At 46.8% G+C, this 14,379-nt stretch overlaps 1 protein-coding gene across 4 annotated transcripts in view; it reads right to left on the bottom strand.

Moving 5' to 3' along the window:
- Positions 1-14,379, bottom strand: part of LOC115481352 (next to BRCA1 gene 1 protein-like) — a 148,277-nt gene that overhangs the window by 51,410 nt on the left and 82,488 nt on the right. For all 4 annotated transcript variants that reach the window (XM_030220421.1, XM_030220422.1, XM_030220423.1 and 1 more), the window contains 4 exons: positions 13,073-13,291; positions 9,270-9,344; positions 4,377-4,594; positions 3,936-4,103 (listed from right to left, as the gene is read on the bottom strand). In XM_030220421.1, the coding sequence (XP_030076281.1) occupies positions 3,936-4,103; positions 4,377-4,594; positions 9,270-9,344; positions 13,073-13,291 (680 nt within the window). The remainder of the gene's footprint in view (positions 1-3,935; positions 4,104-4,376; positions 4,595-9,269; positions 9,345-13,072; positions 13,292-14,379) is intronic.

Below are 14,379 nucleotides of genomic sequence, written 5' to 3'. Positions count from 1 at the left end.
ATCCCTGAGGAACTCCAACAGAGAGCGGGATGGGGGTTGTATAATTATGGTACAGCCAGAGACCCCCCCCCCACTGGAATGGTGGAGGGCCCAGTCATAGAGCTCAGGCTGTTACAGACCTTGGCTGAGTCAGAAATCTGATGGCTGACATAACTGGGAGCTTACTGGAAAAGTATGGCCTAGTTTGTAGCCCAGATTGAGGCCTTAAAGTTAAGTTATTATAGTTACAAAGTGGAATTTTCTCTAATGTAAGTTAGAAAAACAAGTTGAGCAATGAGTGAGTCATGCCAGGTGCAAAGAAAATAGGGAACTAGCTGTTCAAGAGAGGAGGGAGACTTTCCTGTGAGCAGCTGGTGTGAGAAAGGAAAAGCGTAGCAAGATAGAAGCTACTCATTAGCATGAGCCAATCAGTGACAACCATGACATTAGCATAGATCCAATCAGGTATATCTACTGTCATATTATCCATATCCTGAGGGCACCTATAAAAATCAGGGTATTTCCTGGTTTAAGTTAGAGAGACAAGGGTTGCCACTCTCTCTCCAAGGGGGACCAATGTGTCCAGCAGAATTAACAAATTACCTAATTGCTTTCCCTTGTAAAACCCCTAATTGGTAGAAGAAATTATAAAACATTAGCAAATAATTAACACCTGTTTGCAACTTATTATATTCCTATAAATAATTGATTGTACATGCCTGTTGTCAATCACTGATTTGACTTATACCTTAGCAAATAAACTCCTCATTCCAAATGATGATTTGTGGGCTTCACTTAATGATGAAAGGATGTAAGTATAAATGCATTGTATAACTTGTAATCTAAATCTCCCTTAGAGGCAATAACTCCTTGATTACCCCAGTACTAGTGTTATTTAGAGAGGGAGTCAGATTAAGGTCACTCAAGCCTTCTTGGGGGGGCTCGGGACCCCTAAATTCTCAACAGGGTGGAGGAAGATCCATGAGAATGTACTCTGAAGGTACGGTGGGAGAGATAAGAGGAGAACCAGGAGAGGACAGAGCCCTGGAACCCAAATGAAGATAGTGTGGCAAGGAGTAAATTGTGATTGACAGTGTCAAATGCGGCGGATAGGTCGAGGAGGATGAGGCTGAAGTAATGACCTTTGGATTTGGCAAGGAACAGGTCATTACAGACTTTGGTGAGTGCTGTTTCTGTCGAGTGTAGAGGGCGAAAACCAGATTGAAGTGGAGGAGAGAAAATCGAGGCAACTGCTGTGAACGGTGCTTTCAAGTATCTTGGAGAGGAAGGGTAGGAGGGAGATGGGGCGATAGTTGGAGGGGCAGGTAGGGTCAAGTGATGGTTTTTTGAGGAGAGGTGTGACTACAGCATCCTTGAAGGTGTCAGGGACGGTTGCAGTGGAGAGAGAGAGGTTGAGGATATGACAGATGGAGGGGGTGACAGTAGGAGAGATGGTGTTAAGTAAGTTGGTGGGGATCAGGTGAGAGGAACAGGTGGTGCATTTCGAGGTGGAAAGAAGGTGGGCGGTTTCCTCTTCAATGATATTAGGAAAAGAGGAAAAGAGGAGATCTGGGAAATTATAGACCGGTGAGTCTGACATTGGTGCCGGGGAAAATGGTAGAGGCTATTATTAAAAACAAAATTACAGAGCACATCCGAGGACATGGATTACAGAGACCAAGTCAGCACGGCTTTAGTGTGGGGAAATCTTGCCTGACCAATTTACTTCAATTCTTTGAAGGAGTAAACAAACATGTGGACAAACGGGAGCCGGTTGATATTGTGTATCTGGATTTTCAAAAGGCGTTTGACAAGGTACCTCATGAAACGCTACAGAGGAAATTGGAGGGTCATGGGATAGGAGGAAATGTCCTATTGTGGATTAAAAACTGGTTGAAGGATAGGAAACAGAGAGTGGGGTTAAATGGGCAGTATTCACAATGGAGAAGGGTAGTTAGTGGGGTTCCTCAGGGGTCTGTGCTAGGACCGCTGCTTTTTAATATATTTATAAATGATTTAGAGATGGGAGTAACTAGCGAGGTAATTAAATTTGATGATGACACAAAGTTATTCAAAGTCGTTAACTCGCGACAGGATTGTGAAAAATTACAGAAGGACCTTACGAGACTGGGAAACTGGGCGGCTAAATGGCAAAAGATGTTTAATGTGAGCAAGTGTAAGGTGATGCATGTGGGGAAAAAAACCCCGAATTATAGCTACATCATGCAAGGTTCCACGTTAGGAGTTACGGACCAAGAAAGGGATCTGGGTGTCGTCGTCGATAGTACACTGAAACCTTCTGCTCAGTGTGCTGCTGCGGCTAGGAAAGCGAATAGAATGTTGGGTATTATTAGGAAAGGTATGAAAAACAGGTGTGAGGATGTTATAATGCAGTTGTATCGCTCCATGGTGAGACCACACCTTGAGTATTGTGTTCAATTCTGGTCGCCGCATCTCAAGAAAGATATAGTAGAATTGGAAAAGGTGCAGCGAAGGGCAACTAAAATGAAACCGGGGATGGGACGACTTCCCTATGAAGAAAGACTAAGGAGGCTAGGGCTTTTCAGCTTGGAGAAGAGATGGCTGAGGGGAGACATGATAGAGGTATATAAAATAATGAGTGGAGTGGAACAGGTGGATGTGAAGCGTCTGTTCACGCTTTCCAAAAATACTAGGACTAGGGGGCATGTGATGAAACTACAGTGTAGTAAATTTAAAACAAATTGGAAAAAAAGTTTTCTTCACCCAACGCATAATTAAACTCTAGAATTCGTTGCCGGAGAACGTGGTGAAGGCGGTTAGCTTAGCAGAGTTTAAAAAGGGGTTAGACGGTTTCCTAAAGGACAAGTCCATAAACCACTACTAAATGGACTTGGGAAAAATTCATAATTCCAGGAATAACATGTATAGAATGTTTGTACGTTTGGGAAGCTTGCCAGGTGCCCTTGGCCTGGATTGGCCGCTATCATGGACAGGATGCTGGGCTCGTTGGACCCTTGGTCTTTTCCCAGTGTGGCATTACTTATGTTATGTAACAGTTGTACAGAATATTGTTCCTTTTTAACTTTAATAAAAAGATTTAAAATATAAAATCATAAGTGTTTGAGGCTTGTGCAGATGGGGACAGAGCTGGCAAAGATGAGGACAAACATTTTCTCTGTGTCATTCTCTAGACCAAGATTCTTCTCGTCTACTATGCTCTACTGGGTTATCGCATCTCTAGTAAAGCTCAGGAGCCAGTACACTGTGAAGCGATACTCATCACCATCTGCTGGAAACAGAGAATACTGAGGGGTTGAGACTGCACAGTGGCTAATAAAAGGTAGGAATTGCAGCTCTTCAGTCTCTGTCTCCATCTGCTGGTTGACGATCTTTCTATTGAACACGATGGTGATGGCATTTTTGACCGTTTCCTTGACCATTCATACTGCGCATTGAGCGCAATGCCCTGTTTGTTTATATTTGGAGAGAAACATCCAGCTGTTGCACCAGTCTCCACATACAGTGTTGTAGTTTTCAGAGTGTTTACTTGTGACACCTGAAACAGGTGCCTGCATCTGTAGAACGCGGCCGTGTGTCGGGTCATTTCCCGGGTGTTTCAATAAAGAGTTCATCTACTCCTGGTTTGGAAGTTGCTTTGTCGTCCTCTACTTTTTGTTGCACTCTTTGGATTTTCGAAGAGGTAGTTTCCTGTTCCTGATGAGCATAACCCACACGTTCTGAACTGGACTGGTAGGAAGAAAAGAAATCCTTTAAAAGGCTGCCTTGTAAATTAAAACTGCAGGCTAGCACTTAATAAACTTCATGTTTCAGGGCACCATTTGCTGTTCTTTTTCCTCCAGACTTCAGCTACTGACCTTTCCAGCCTTTGAAACAGAAAATCTTGTAAGGTTTCTGAAAACTCAGCTCTGAGTTGAGTCACAGAGCCCAGCAGAAAGGATGCTCTTGTCACTTACCTGACCTGCTCCAGGTTTGATGGAGGACGGGGAGCAGGACACTGCTTGAGACTGCAGGAACTGGAGGTGCTCTGCAGTGGTCTACGAAGCTTCAGGAAGCTATGGTTCAAGTCATGGGCATAAACTCCGCCTTCACATGTCTCACAGATACTGTACGTAGGACACATACTGATGGGAAAAAACAAACATTCCCTAAAGATATTCCCACAAATAATGTACAAGGTTCCTTAATATACTGATCAATTATTCCAGAGAAAAAACTCTATGCATTTTAGTTACTGTTATGTGGCTGGCCCAAACACCCAGTGGCACGGGGGGGGGGGGGGGGGGGGGGGGGGGGAGAACAGAGGTTACAGATCAGTCATTCGTGTCTCTTTCTTATTTTTAAACCACACTTGTTTTTTTACTATGAGAAGAACCCCTGAACACACCCACACATACCTGCACTGGTAGCGTACTCCAATCACTGGCTTTTGACAGTTACTGCACGCTAGAAGCCAGTCGTAGGGGTTGCTCAGTGTGGACTGGGAGTCTGGAGCCTGAACGGATGCTAACGAAGTGCTGCTGGACGTAGCCTCCTGCTGACTCTGGAAGTCAGGCACTCTGCTGAATTTCCCGACCAGTTTTTCCACCGTCTCCTGAACCACTTCCTCCCTAAACTGATAACGAGGAGGCGAGGGGATGAAATGACATAGAAAGATGGACGTCAGAAACCTTATTTCATTCCCCAAGCACCCCTCAAAATGCATCAAATTCTCAAAAACAAAGTAATTCTGTACATACAACAGTTTAACCAATTCACTCATTCAATATTATTGCATAGATTACATTATCACTGCAAAAACTTCAAAACAATGATCCTACGTAAATTGCAGGGATTTACTTCAAGAGAGTTTGGGATACCCAGCAGACAAGACAGGCAAAACTGCAAGAACAGCTGATTAGTAAGGCTGTACCTACATTGCAGTTTTGTAAACGCTGCAGATTCTGTATTATGCAGCCTCTAATGCCATTTAAGAGAGGGTCTTACTGATCACCTTTTCTGAAAGTGAACCCTTTCCCTCAAAAACATAGATTTCAGGGTAAACATAGTAGATGACGGCAGAAAAAGACCTGCACGGTCCATCCAGTCTGCCCAAGAAGATAAATTCATATGTGCTACTTTTTTATTTGTACTGTCCTCTTCAGTGCACAGACCGTATAAGTCTGGCCAGCCCTATCCCCGCCTCCCAACCACCAGCTCTGGCACAGACCCTATAAGTCTGCCCAGCACTATCCCCGCCTCCCAACTACCAGTCCCGCCTCCCACCACCAGCTCTGGCACAGACCGTATAAGTCTGCCCAGCACTATCCCCGTCTCCCAACTACCAGTCCCGCCTCCCACCACCAGCTCTGGCACAGACCGTATAAGTCTGCCCAGCACTATCCCCGCCGCCCAACCACCAGCCCCGGCACAGACCGTATAAGTCTGCCCAGCACTAGCCCCGCCTCCCAACCACCATCTCTGCCACCCATTCTAGGCTAAGCTCCTGAGGATCCCTTCAACCTGTTTTTAAAATGTTACCCCACTGCACCTCTGCTGCACATCCCTCTCCCCCAACACACAAACTGTTGTGCAATTAGGACATTATTAGACAAAACAATATGTGAGATCAGTTTTTGCCATCATTAACAGCATCAAAATTCACCTTCAAAGACTTTTCAAAAATATATTTGGTGAAAGTGAAATAAAAATTTGACAAATCATCTAAACCAAAGGAAATTGTGGGTTCAGTGTTAGTCCGCTGGGGTATGTAGAAATAACAAGTACTGTTTCTTCACTGACCTGATGGCGAGGATAACTCTTGAAAGCTTTAGGCCAATTAAAATGTATCACCCAGAACTACTAGCTCATCGCGTACATTCCTGAATCTCCACTATCCAAGCTGTAAGGGATTGAAATATAAACTAACGTATGCATCTAGCTTCTCCTACATATGCACGCAAATCTGGAATGAATTACCAAAATCCATAAAAATAACCCACGACACAGTGAACTTCCGTAAACTACTGAAAACCTATTTATTTAAGAAAGCCTACAATAAGAACTCATCCTAAATGCCAATTAACAAAAAGTACCTATACAAAATGTCTTAATTGTTTATGCTAAATTATCCTGATTTATAGTTTAATATTCTTAATTGTTCAAGTTAATCTGTCACGAATGAAGTTTAACCTAATACCTTCAGTTCTTATCATAAGACGAACTTTCCTTCCTGTAACCTAATCCACTCTGTCTCCTCATCCTCAACTATGTATTTCTCCTCTCCGGAACTGTTAATCACCACTTACGGAACTATGTAAGCCACATTGAGCCTGCAAATAGGTGGGAAAATGTGGGATACAAATGTTATAAATAAATAAACAAACTTGTCTGTTGACCTTTATTTTCACATTAGAAAAGGGAAAACAAATGTCCTACAATGCTGAGAAAACAAGACATGCTACGACGTCTTATAATGAAATGTGTCTGCTCACAAGGTCAAGAAACAAAGCTGAAATCTCATCCATCTCTTCACCAACCTCATCCTAATATGCCCCTGTTCCCCATTGGAAGAGTGGCCTAGTGGTTAGGGTGGTGGACTTTGGTCCTGGGGAACTGAGGAACTGAGTTTGATTCCCACTTCAGGCACAGGCAGCTCCTTGTGACTCTGGGCAAGTCACTTAACCCTCCATTGCCCCATGTAAGCCACATTGAGCCTGCCATGAGTGGGAAAGCGCAGGGTACAAATGTAACAAGAATAAAATAGATACTATTGGAGATTCTACATGGAATGTTGCTACTATTGGAGATTCTACATGGAATGTTGCTATTCCACTAGCAACATTCCATGTAGAAGGCTGCGCAGGCTTCTGTTTCTGTGAGTCTGGCGTCCTGTACGTACGTGCAGAACGTCAGACTCGCAGAAGCAGAAGCCTGCGCGGCCACATTGGTGATCTGCAAGGGCCGACTTCTACATGGAATGTTGCTAGTGGTTAGGGTGGTGGACTTTGGTCCTGGGGAACTGAGGAACTGAGTTCGATTCCCACTTCAGGCACAGGCAGCTCCTTGTGACTCTGGGCAAGTCACTTAACCCTCCATTGCCCCATGTAAGCCGCATTGAGCCTGCCATGAGTGGGAAAGCGCGGGGTACAAATGTAATTAAAAAAAAATTTTTTTTCACAAAAGTGATATAAGTGGTCTTTTCCAGGACCAACGTTGCCGCTCAAGATCCCTCCAACCCACGATCCCATCTCCAGGGCTTTCACTAACCGGAACAACCAACCACGTTTTGATGCTCTCCTCCACAATCTTTTGCCGCCAGAAATAATAACTCAGCACTTCTTACCTGTATCTAGCTCCTCCTTGTGACTTTGATCTAAAATCTGAATGTGTGGAACCCTGTAGTCCTGTGGGATCTGCCGGTATTGAGCATTCAGAGTTCACACTGAAGCTGACAGCGGAGGAGACAGACACAGGTAAGAAGAACTGCTCTCCTACTGTTAGGTCTGTGCTTTCCTCACCCTCTGGTGGCCAGTACAGGTGGCTGCTATGGACCATCACCCGTTCCAGATTTTAGCTGAGTCCGGTCCGGATCTTCCAGGCTGCCAGGTTTGCTTGCTTGGATTGAGCCTGCACAGCCACCATAGCTTCCTGGTGATTGCTGCAGCTGAGTCTTTCCTTTCTGGGCTTATTAGCCATTTTGAAACTCTCTGGCTTTGCCTTTGCATTGCGTCTAAGGCCCTGGTATGTTGGGGTGCTGGTGCACTTCTGCTGAGTCCAATTTCTAGTTTGGTTTCCTGCCTTGATTCTTGTCTGTTCTAGTTAGTCTGTGGATAGTTAGATTAGATTGTTGTTTGTTTGTTTGTTTGCTTGTCTTGTCTCTGGGTTATAGTTTTGTGTGTAGTCCTTGTCTGTTTGTATCTTAGTGGCTGCTCTGCAGCTTTTAGTTTTGTGTCTTGTTAGTCAGTATTTTGCTCCCTGTTTTAGTGGCTGTTTTCAGCTTTCAGAACTGTCCTTTATTTTACCCTTTCCTTGCCCTGCTGTCCCTGTATGTTCCTTTCCCCTCTGACCCTCAGTCCCTGTTCAATCTAGTTGGGATCCTGTTCCTGCCCTGTCCTACAAGTCCTGCCGGCCACCTGAAGCCAAGGGCGCTCAACCTTTGGTGAAAAGTGGCCAGGTGCAGGTACATAAGTACATAAGTACATAAGTAGTGCCATACTGGGAAAGACCAAAGGTCCATCTAGCCCAGCATCCTGTCACCGACAGTGGCCAATCCAGGTCAAGGGCACCTGGCACGCTCCCCAAACGTAAAAACATTCCAGACAAGTTATACCTAAAAATGCGGAATTTTTCCAAGTCCATTTAATAGCGGTCTATGGACTTGTCCTTTAGGAATCTATCTAACCCCTTTTTAAACTCCGTCAAGCTAACCGCCCGTACCACGTTCTCCGGCAACGAATTCCAGAGTCTAATTACACGTTGGGTGAAGAAAAATTTTCTCCGATTCGTTTTAAATTTACCACACTGTAGCTTCAACTCATGCCCTCTAGTCCTAGTATTTTTGGATAGCGTGAACAGTCGCTTCACATCCACCCGATCCATTCCACTCATTATTTTATACACTTCTATCATATCTCCCCTCAGCCGTCTCTTCTCCAAGCTGAAAAGCCCTAGCCTTCTCAGCCTCTCTTCATAGGAAAGTCGTCCCATCCCCACTATCATTTTCGTCGCCCTTCACTGTACCTTTTCCAATTCTACTATATCTTTTTTGAGATACGGAGACCAGTACTGAACACAATACTCCAGGTGCGGTCGCACCATGGAGCGATACAACGGCATTATAACATCCGCACACCTGGACTCCATACCCTTCCTAATAACACCCAACATTCTATTCGCTTTCCTAGCCGCAGCAGCACACTGAGCAGAAGGTTTCAGCGTATCATCGACGACGACACCCAGATCCCTTTCTTGATCCGTAACTCCTAACGCGGAACCTTGCAAGACGTAGCCTAACTGTTCATTAAAGCTCTGCCTTGTCACTGGTGTGGGGTGGTTTTGCCTGCCGCTGCCGCTCCTCGGCAGTGGCCCAAGGGCTCACAACCTAGTTTCCTGTTTTGAAAATGTGACACCTACCAGCGAGAGGGATGGGGAAGAAATGCACAGGAGTGTATTGCGTATGGGGTAGGGGAGAGAAGTCTCATACACGTCGATTTCCCATAGTCTCCAAGCTCTCCTCTTGTTCCAAATGGGACAGGACAGCAATCAGCTCCATAGATCAGTCTATTTCACAAAGCACTAAAACAACTTACCCTTATCATGTAACTGCTGAACCAGTCTGGAGGCTTTTCATTGGGATGGTTATCCTGATCCATAACTGGCTTGTCCTGCATAGAGAAAATTCAGAGAAAACCACAGTTGAATTTCATGGAAATGTTCCAGTCATCCTCTCAAACGATGTGAATTGTTTGGATGGTGATGGTAGCAAAATATTTGATCATTTTCATCCAAGGGTTTCAACCTCTTTTGTTTGCCACGTTGAACAAAACAGACAAGGTGGATTATTAACAGTAAATACATCAAACTCTCCGCTCCTTCACAAAAAAAAGAGAGAGAAAAAAAGCGCAAGAAATTCCTAGTTGTACTTCTTAAAACAGTGTAGACCAAGAAGGTTTGACAGGAGATGGCGGGAGTGTGCTTGGCCCACTATCTGGCCTGAAGCCACTAGGTGGAGCTTGCCACCATATGAAGTAATGCATTTTTAGTGTATCAAGGTGGCAGCAGCTGCGTAGGGAAGCAATTAAACCTCCTTGGATGTAGACGGCTTCAGCCTTGTCACTTGACAACATCTCCTGTCAATCAATCTTCCTTGGTATAGATAATGTGCAAGCCATGGCAATTTTATATCTTGGCAAGAAAATGTACCACCAATTCTATTAATTGCTTCTGGGCTAACGACATTTACACACCAACATTTAGGCATGCCCATGTACGACAAGTCAATGGCTGGAGTAAGTAGGAACACCTAAGCGGGCTATGTAACGTGCAACTGATAGTATTCTCTAAATTGCGAATGTCGATGGCCCACTCATGCTCCGCCAGGGCAGGCAAGAAGGGCACAGCCTCCAAGGGGGGGCCTGCCCAACGCCGGCATGCCTAGGATTGTAAATTAAAAGTCTCTGCAAGGGTTTACAGGTAGTCCCACCCAGTCTCCACCCAGCTAATCTAGAGTGTACAAACCCACCCCCCTGTACTCTGTGGATTACAATTATTGTAATGCACTCTACACTGGTCTGACTACAGAGTCAGTAGTTGGGAACATAGGAGCCAACTTTTCAAAATGATTGGGGGTGCTTAATTTTTTTTTTTTTACAGGTGGTGCATTTGTCCCCCTCCCCTCCCCTCGCCCCCCTCTCCCCTCACCCCCCTCTCCTCAGTTCCAGACCCCAATCCCTCCCTCCCTCCTTCCTCCGAGTTCCAGACCCCCCTCCGAGTTCCAGACCCCCCTCCCTCCCTCCGAGTTACAGACCCCCCTCTGAGTTCCAGACCCCCCTCCCTCCGAGTTCCAGACCCCCCTCCCTCCCTTCCTCCGAGTTCCAGCCCTTCCCTCCCTCCGACTCGAGTTCCAGCCCGTCCTCTTCTCCCACTCCCACAACAGTCCTTTGCCTGCCCCTCGCCTTCCTGCATGCCGCCCATAACTTAAAAGTCATCTTACCAAGGTCCCGGCGGCAGCAGTAGTGAAAGGCAAGCATGAGCAGGCTCGGCGAGTTGGCGCTAAGTTCAGCCTGCCTTCCCTTCTCGTTGCTCTCAGCTTTGCCTCTGGTCCCGCCCTCATTTCCTGTTTCCGCAAGGGTGGGACCAGAGGCAGAGCTGAGAGAAACGAGAAGGGAAGGCAGGCTGAAGCACCGACTCGCCGAGCCTGCTCGTGCTCGCCTTTCACTACTGCTGCTGCCGGGACCCCGGTAAGATGACTTTTAAGTTATGGGCGGCATGCAGGAAGGCGAGGGGCAGGCGAAGGACTGTTGTGGGAGTGCGAGGTCGGACAGTGGGATGGCTCCTGGGGAACTTCTGGTTCTGGCGGGGAAATATTGGGGGTGCTCGAGCACCCACAGCACCCACGGAGTCAGCGCCAATGGTTGGGAAGTAAGGCCAGCACCAGGCAGGCTTCGACAGTCTGTTCTGAAAATGGGAGTGGGAGATGGATCAGGCACTTCAAAAACAGATCAAGGCGCATCCAATGTGAAGATAAAACTTTTACTGATGACTCTTAATGATGACATGGTACCATGATTCGGCACAGATGTGCCTGCCTCAAGAGTCTCTTACTGTTATTGTTTTGTAAAAATAAGTCACAATTGAATCTGTCCTCGTGGTGAAAATTGCACATGAGCGTGTCTTTGAAGACTGAATTGTTAATAGAGGTCTTGAAAAAGACCGTTTGTTGATAAGATAATAGTCTCTGGAACTTGCGCTGCTGGTAAAGATAGGTCAAGAACAAGTATGTGTACTTTATATCACAGTTATATCATATGCTATGAGTGTGGATGTTATGCATCTCTATGGGAGAAGGGAAGACTTCTTAAGGTTGAAATTAGAGAGTAAAATGCTGTTAATTAGCAATATGATTGGACTGGTCAGTGCCTAGCACTGATTCCCACATTCAGACTTACGCCTACTGAAGCCTGCTGTAAATGCTGGAGCCCAAGTTGGATGCACTGACGCATTATTCAGTAAGAAGGCATGCAACTTTTTGAAATGCTCCTGATGTGCCCATGCCCCTCCCACAGCCACACCCCATTCTGAGTTGCACGCTATGGGTTTTGGGCAACCAGCATTATAGAATAACGCGAAGCCAGATGCATGCACAAATCCCAATTAGTGCTTCCCATTACTTTTCATTAGCCAATTAAGATGGGTGCCCATCTCTCGGCAGTGCGCCCAAATGTGGGTGTCATAAATAGAATCCAGGGGTCACTGTGTTACTCCGGAAGGAACGTTATGGAGACACATTTTACTGCAGGATGAAGACCAGTAATTTTTCTCCCGTTAATGGGTCTCTTCTAATTCCAGATTGTAAGCTCTTTGAGCAGGGACTGTCTTTCTTCTACATTTGTGCAGCGCTGCGTACGCCTTGTAGCGCTATAGAAATGCTAAATAGTAGTAGTAGTAGTAATAAATGAAAATAGAGACAGAAGGGGGGCAGACTCAAGAAAAATGTCAGGAAGTATTTCTTCACGGAGAGAGTGGTGGATGCTTGGAATGCCCTCCCGCGGGAGGTGGTGGAGAGGAAAACGGTAACGGAATTCAAACATGCGTGGGATAAACATAAAGGAATCCTGTTCAGAAGGAAAGGATCCTCAGGAGCTTAACCGAGATTGGATAGCAGAGCCGGTAGTGGGAGGCGGGGCTGGAGGTTGGGAGGCAGGGATAGCGCTGGGCAGACTTATACGGTCTGTGCCAGAGCCGGTGGTGGGAGGCGGGGATAGTGCTGAGCAGACTTCTACGGTCTGTGCCAGAGCCAGTGGTTGGGAGGCGGGGCTGGTGGTTGGGAGGCGGGGATAGTGCGGGGCAGACTTATACGGTCTGTGCCAGAGCCAGTGGTGGGAGGCGGGACTGGAGGTTGGGAGGCAGGGATAGCACTGGGCAGACTTATACGGTCTGTGCCAGAGCCAGTGGTGGGAGGCGGGACTGGAGGTTGGGAGGCAGGGATAGCGCTGGGCAGACTTATACGGTCTGTGCCAGAGCCGGTGGTGGGAGGCGGGGATAGCGCTGGGCAGACTTATACGGTCTGTGCCAGAGCCGGTAGTGGGAGGCGGGGCTGGAGGTTGGGAGGCGGGGATAGTGCGGGGCAGACTTATATGGTCTGTGCCAGAGCCAGTGGTGGGAGGCGGGACTGGAGGTTGGGAGGCAGGGGTAGCGCTGGGCAGACTTATACGGTCTGTGCCCAAAGTAGGGTATACACAAAAGTAGCACACATGAGTTGTCTTGTTGGGCAGACTGGATGGATCGTGCAGGTCTTTTTCTGCCGTCATCTACTATGTTACTATGTTACTATGTAATCATGATTACTCACGACACAGAGTTTTAAATTTGCAGTGTTTCCACTGCAGAATACCTTGTTTGGAGATTCCATTTCAATCCTTCCACCCTGTCTCAAGGATTTTGCGAGGCTGGAATAGTGCGCAAGGGGTTTCTTCCCATTATTTATTGCTGGTGCTTTCTCTGATGTTGCTTTGTTGCACACCTGCTTGCGAGTGGGGTGCGGTGCTCCGGTTCGTGAATGGCGCTCCTCATATACATTCATTTGCAGCTGGTTCCCCTGCCTGCTGGCAACCTAGGACAAAGATGGACATGTAAGGCTCCATAACAGAGATTACCAGCATTTGCAAAGGCACACTGCCCAGGAGGGCAGAGTTTGTGGGTGGGGGGGGGGGAAGGGCGTGGAGAAGCCTGGTTACTGTGGCTTGACAAAACAGAAGGCAGCAAAAAAAAAATAAGAGTTCCCCATGTCGGCTTAGGGGTTCTGTGGGTTCTACTCTTTTCTCTGGCAACTCAGTCTGGATGAGGCTGATGATTACATTGCCCAGTAAGGACCAAATGAATGTTAACGTGGAGGGGCATAATAGAAGGAAAACGTCTATCTCCATGGGCGTTTATCTCCGAGGACGGGTCCGTGAAGGGGCGGACCGAACCGTATTTTCGAAAAACATGGACGTTTATCTTTTTTTGAGCTGGGCATTTTTGTTTTTCAGCGATAATGGAAACCAAAGCGCCCAGCTCAAAAACGAATAAATCCAAAGCATTTGTTCGTGGGAGGGGCCAAGATTCGTAGTGCACTGGTCCCCCTCACATGCCAGGACACCAACCGGGCACCCTAGGGGGCACTTTTACAAAAAAAAAAAAAAAAAAGGTAAAAGAGCTCCCAGGTGCATAGCACCCTTCCCTTAGGTGTTGAGCCCCCCAAATCCCCCTGCCCACAAGTCTACACCATTACTATAGCCCTAAGGGGTGAAGGGGGCACCTACATGTGAGTACAGTGGGTTTGGGGGGCGGTTCGGAGGGCTCCCATTTACCAGCACAAGTGTAACAGGTGGGGGGGGGATGGGCCTGGGTCCACCTGCCTGAAGTCCACTGCACCCCCTAATAACTGCTCCAGGGACCTGCATACTGCTGCCAGGGAGGTGGGTATGACATTTGAGGGTGAAAATAAAAAGTTGTGAAACGGCATATTTTGTGGTGGGAGGGGGTTTGTGACCACTGGGGGAGTCAGGGGAGGTCATCCCCGATTCCCTCCAGTGGTCATCTGGTCATTTAGGGCACTTTTTGGGGCCTTATTCGTGGAAAAACAGGGTCCAGGAAAAGTGCCCTAAATTCTCGCTAAAAACGCATATTTTTTTTCCATTATCGGCGAAAGGCGCCCAT

Source organism: Microcaecilia unicolor, chromosome 12, assembly GCF_901765095.1.
Source record: "Microcaecilia unicolor chromosome 12, aMicUni1.1, whole genome shotgun sequence".
Taxonomy (NCBI): Eukaryota; Metazoa; Chordata; class Amphibia; order Gymnophiona; family Siphonopidae; genus Microcaecilia; species Microcaecilia unicolor.
Note: the sequence above shows the minus strand (reverse complement) of the source record. Positions and strands in the feature narration are given on the sequence as shown.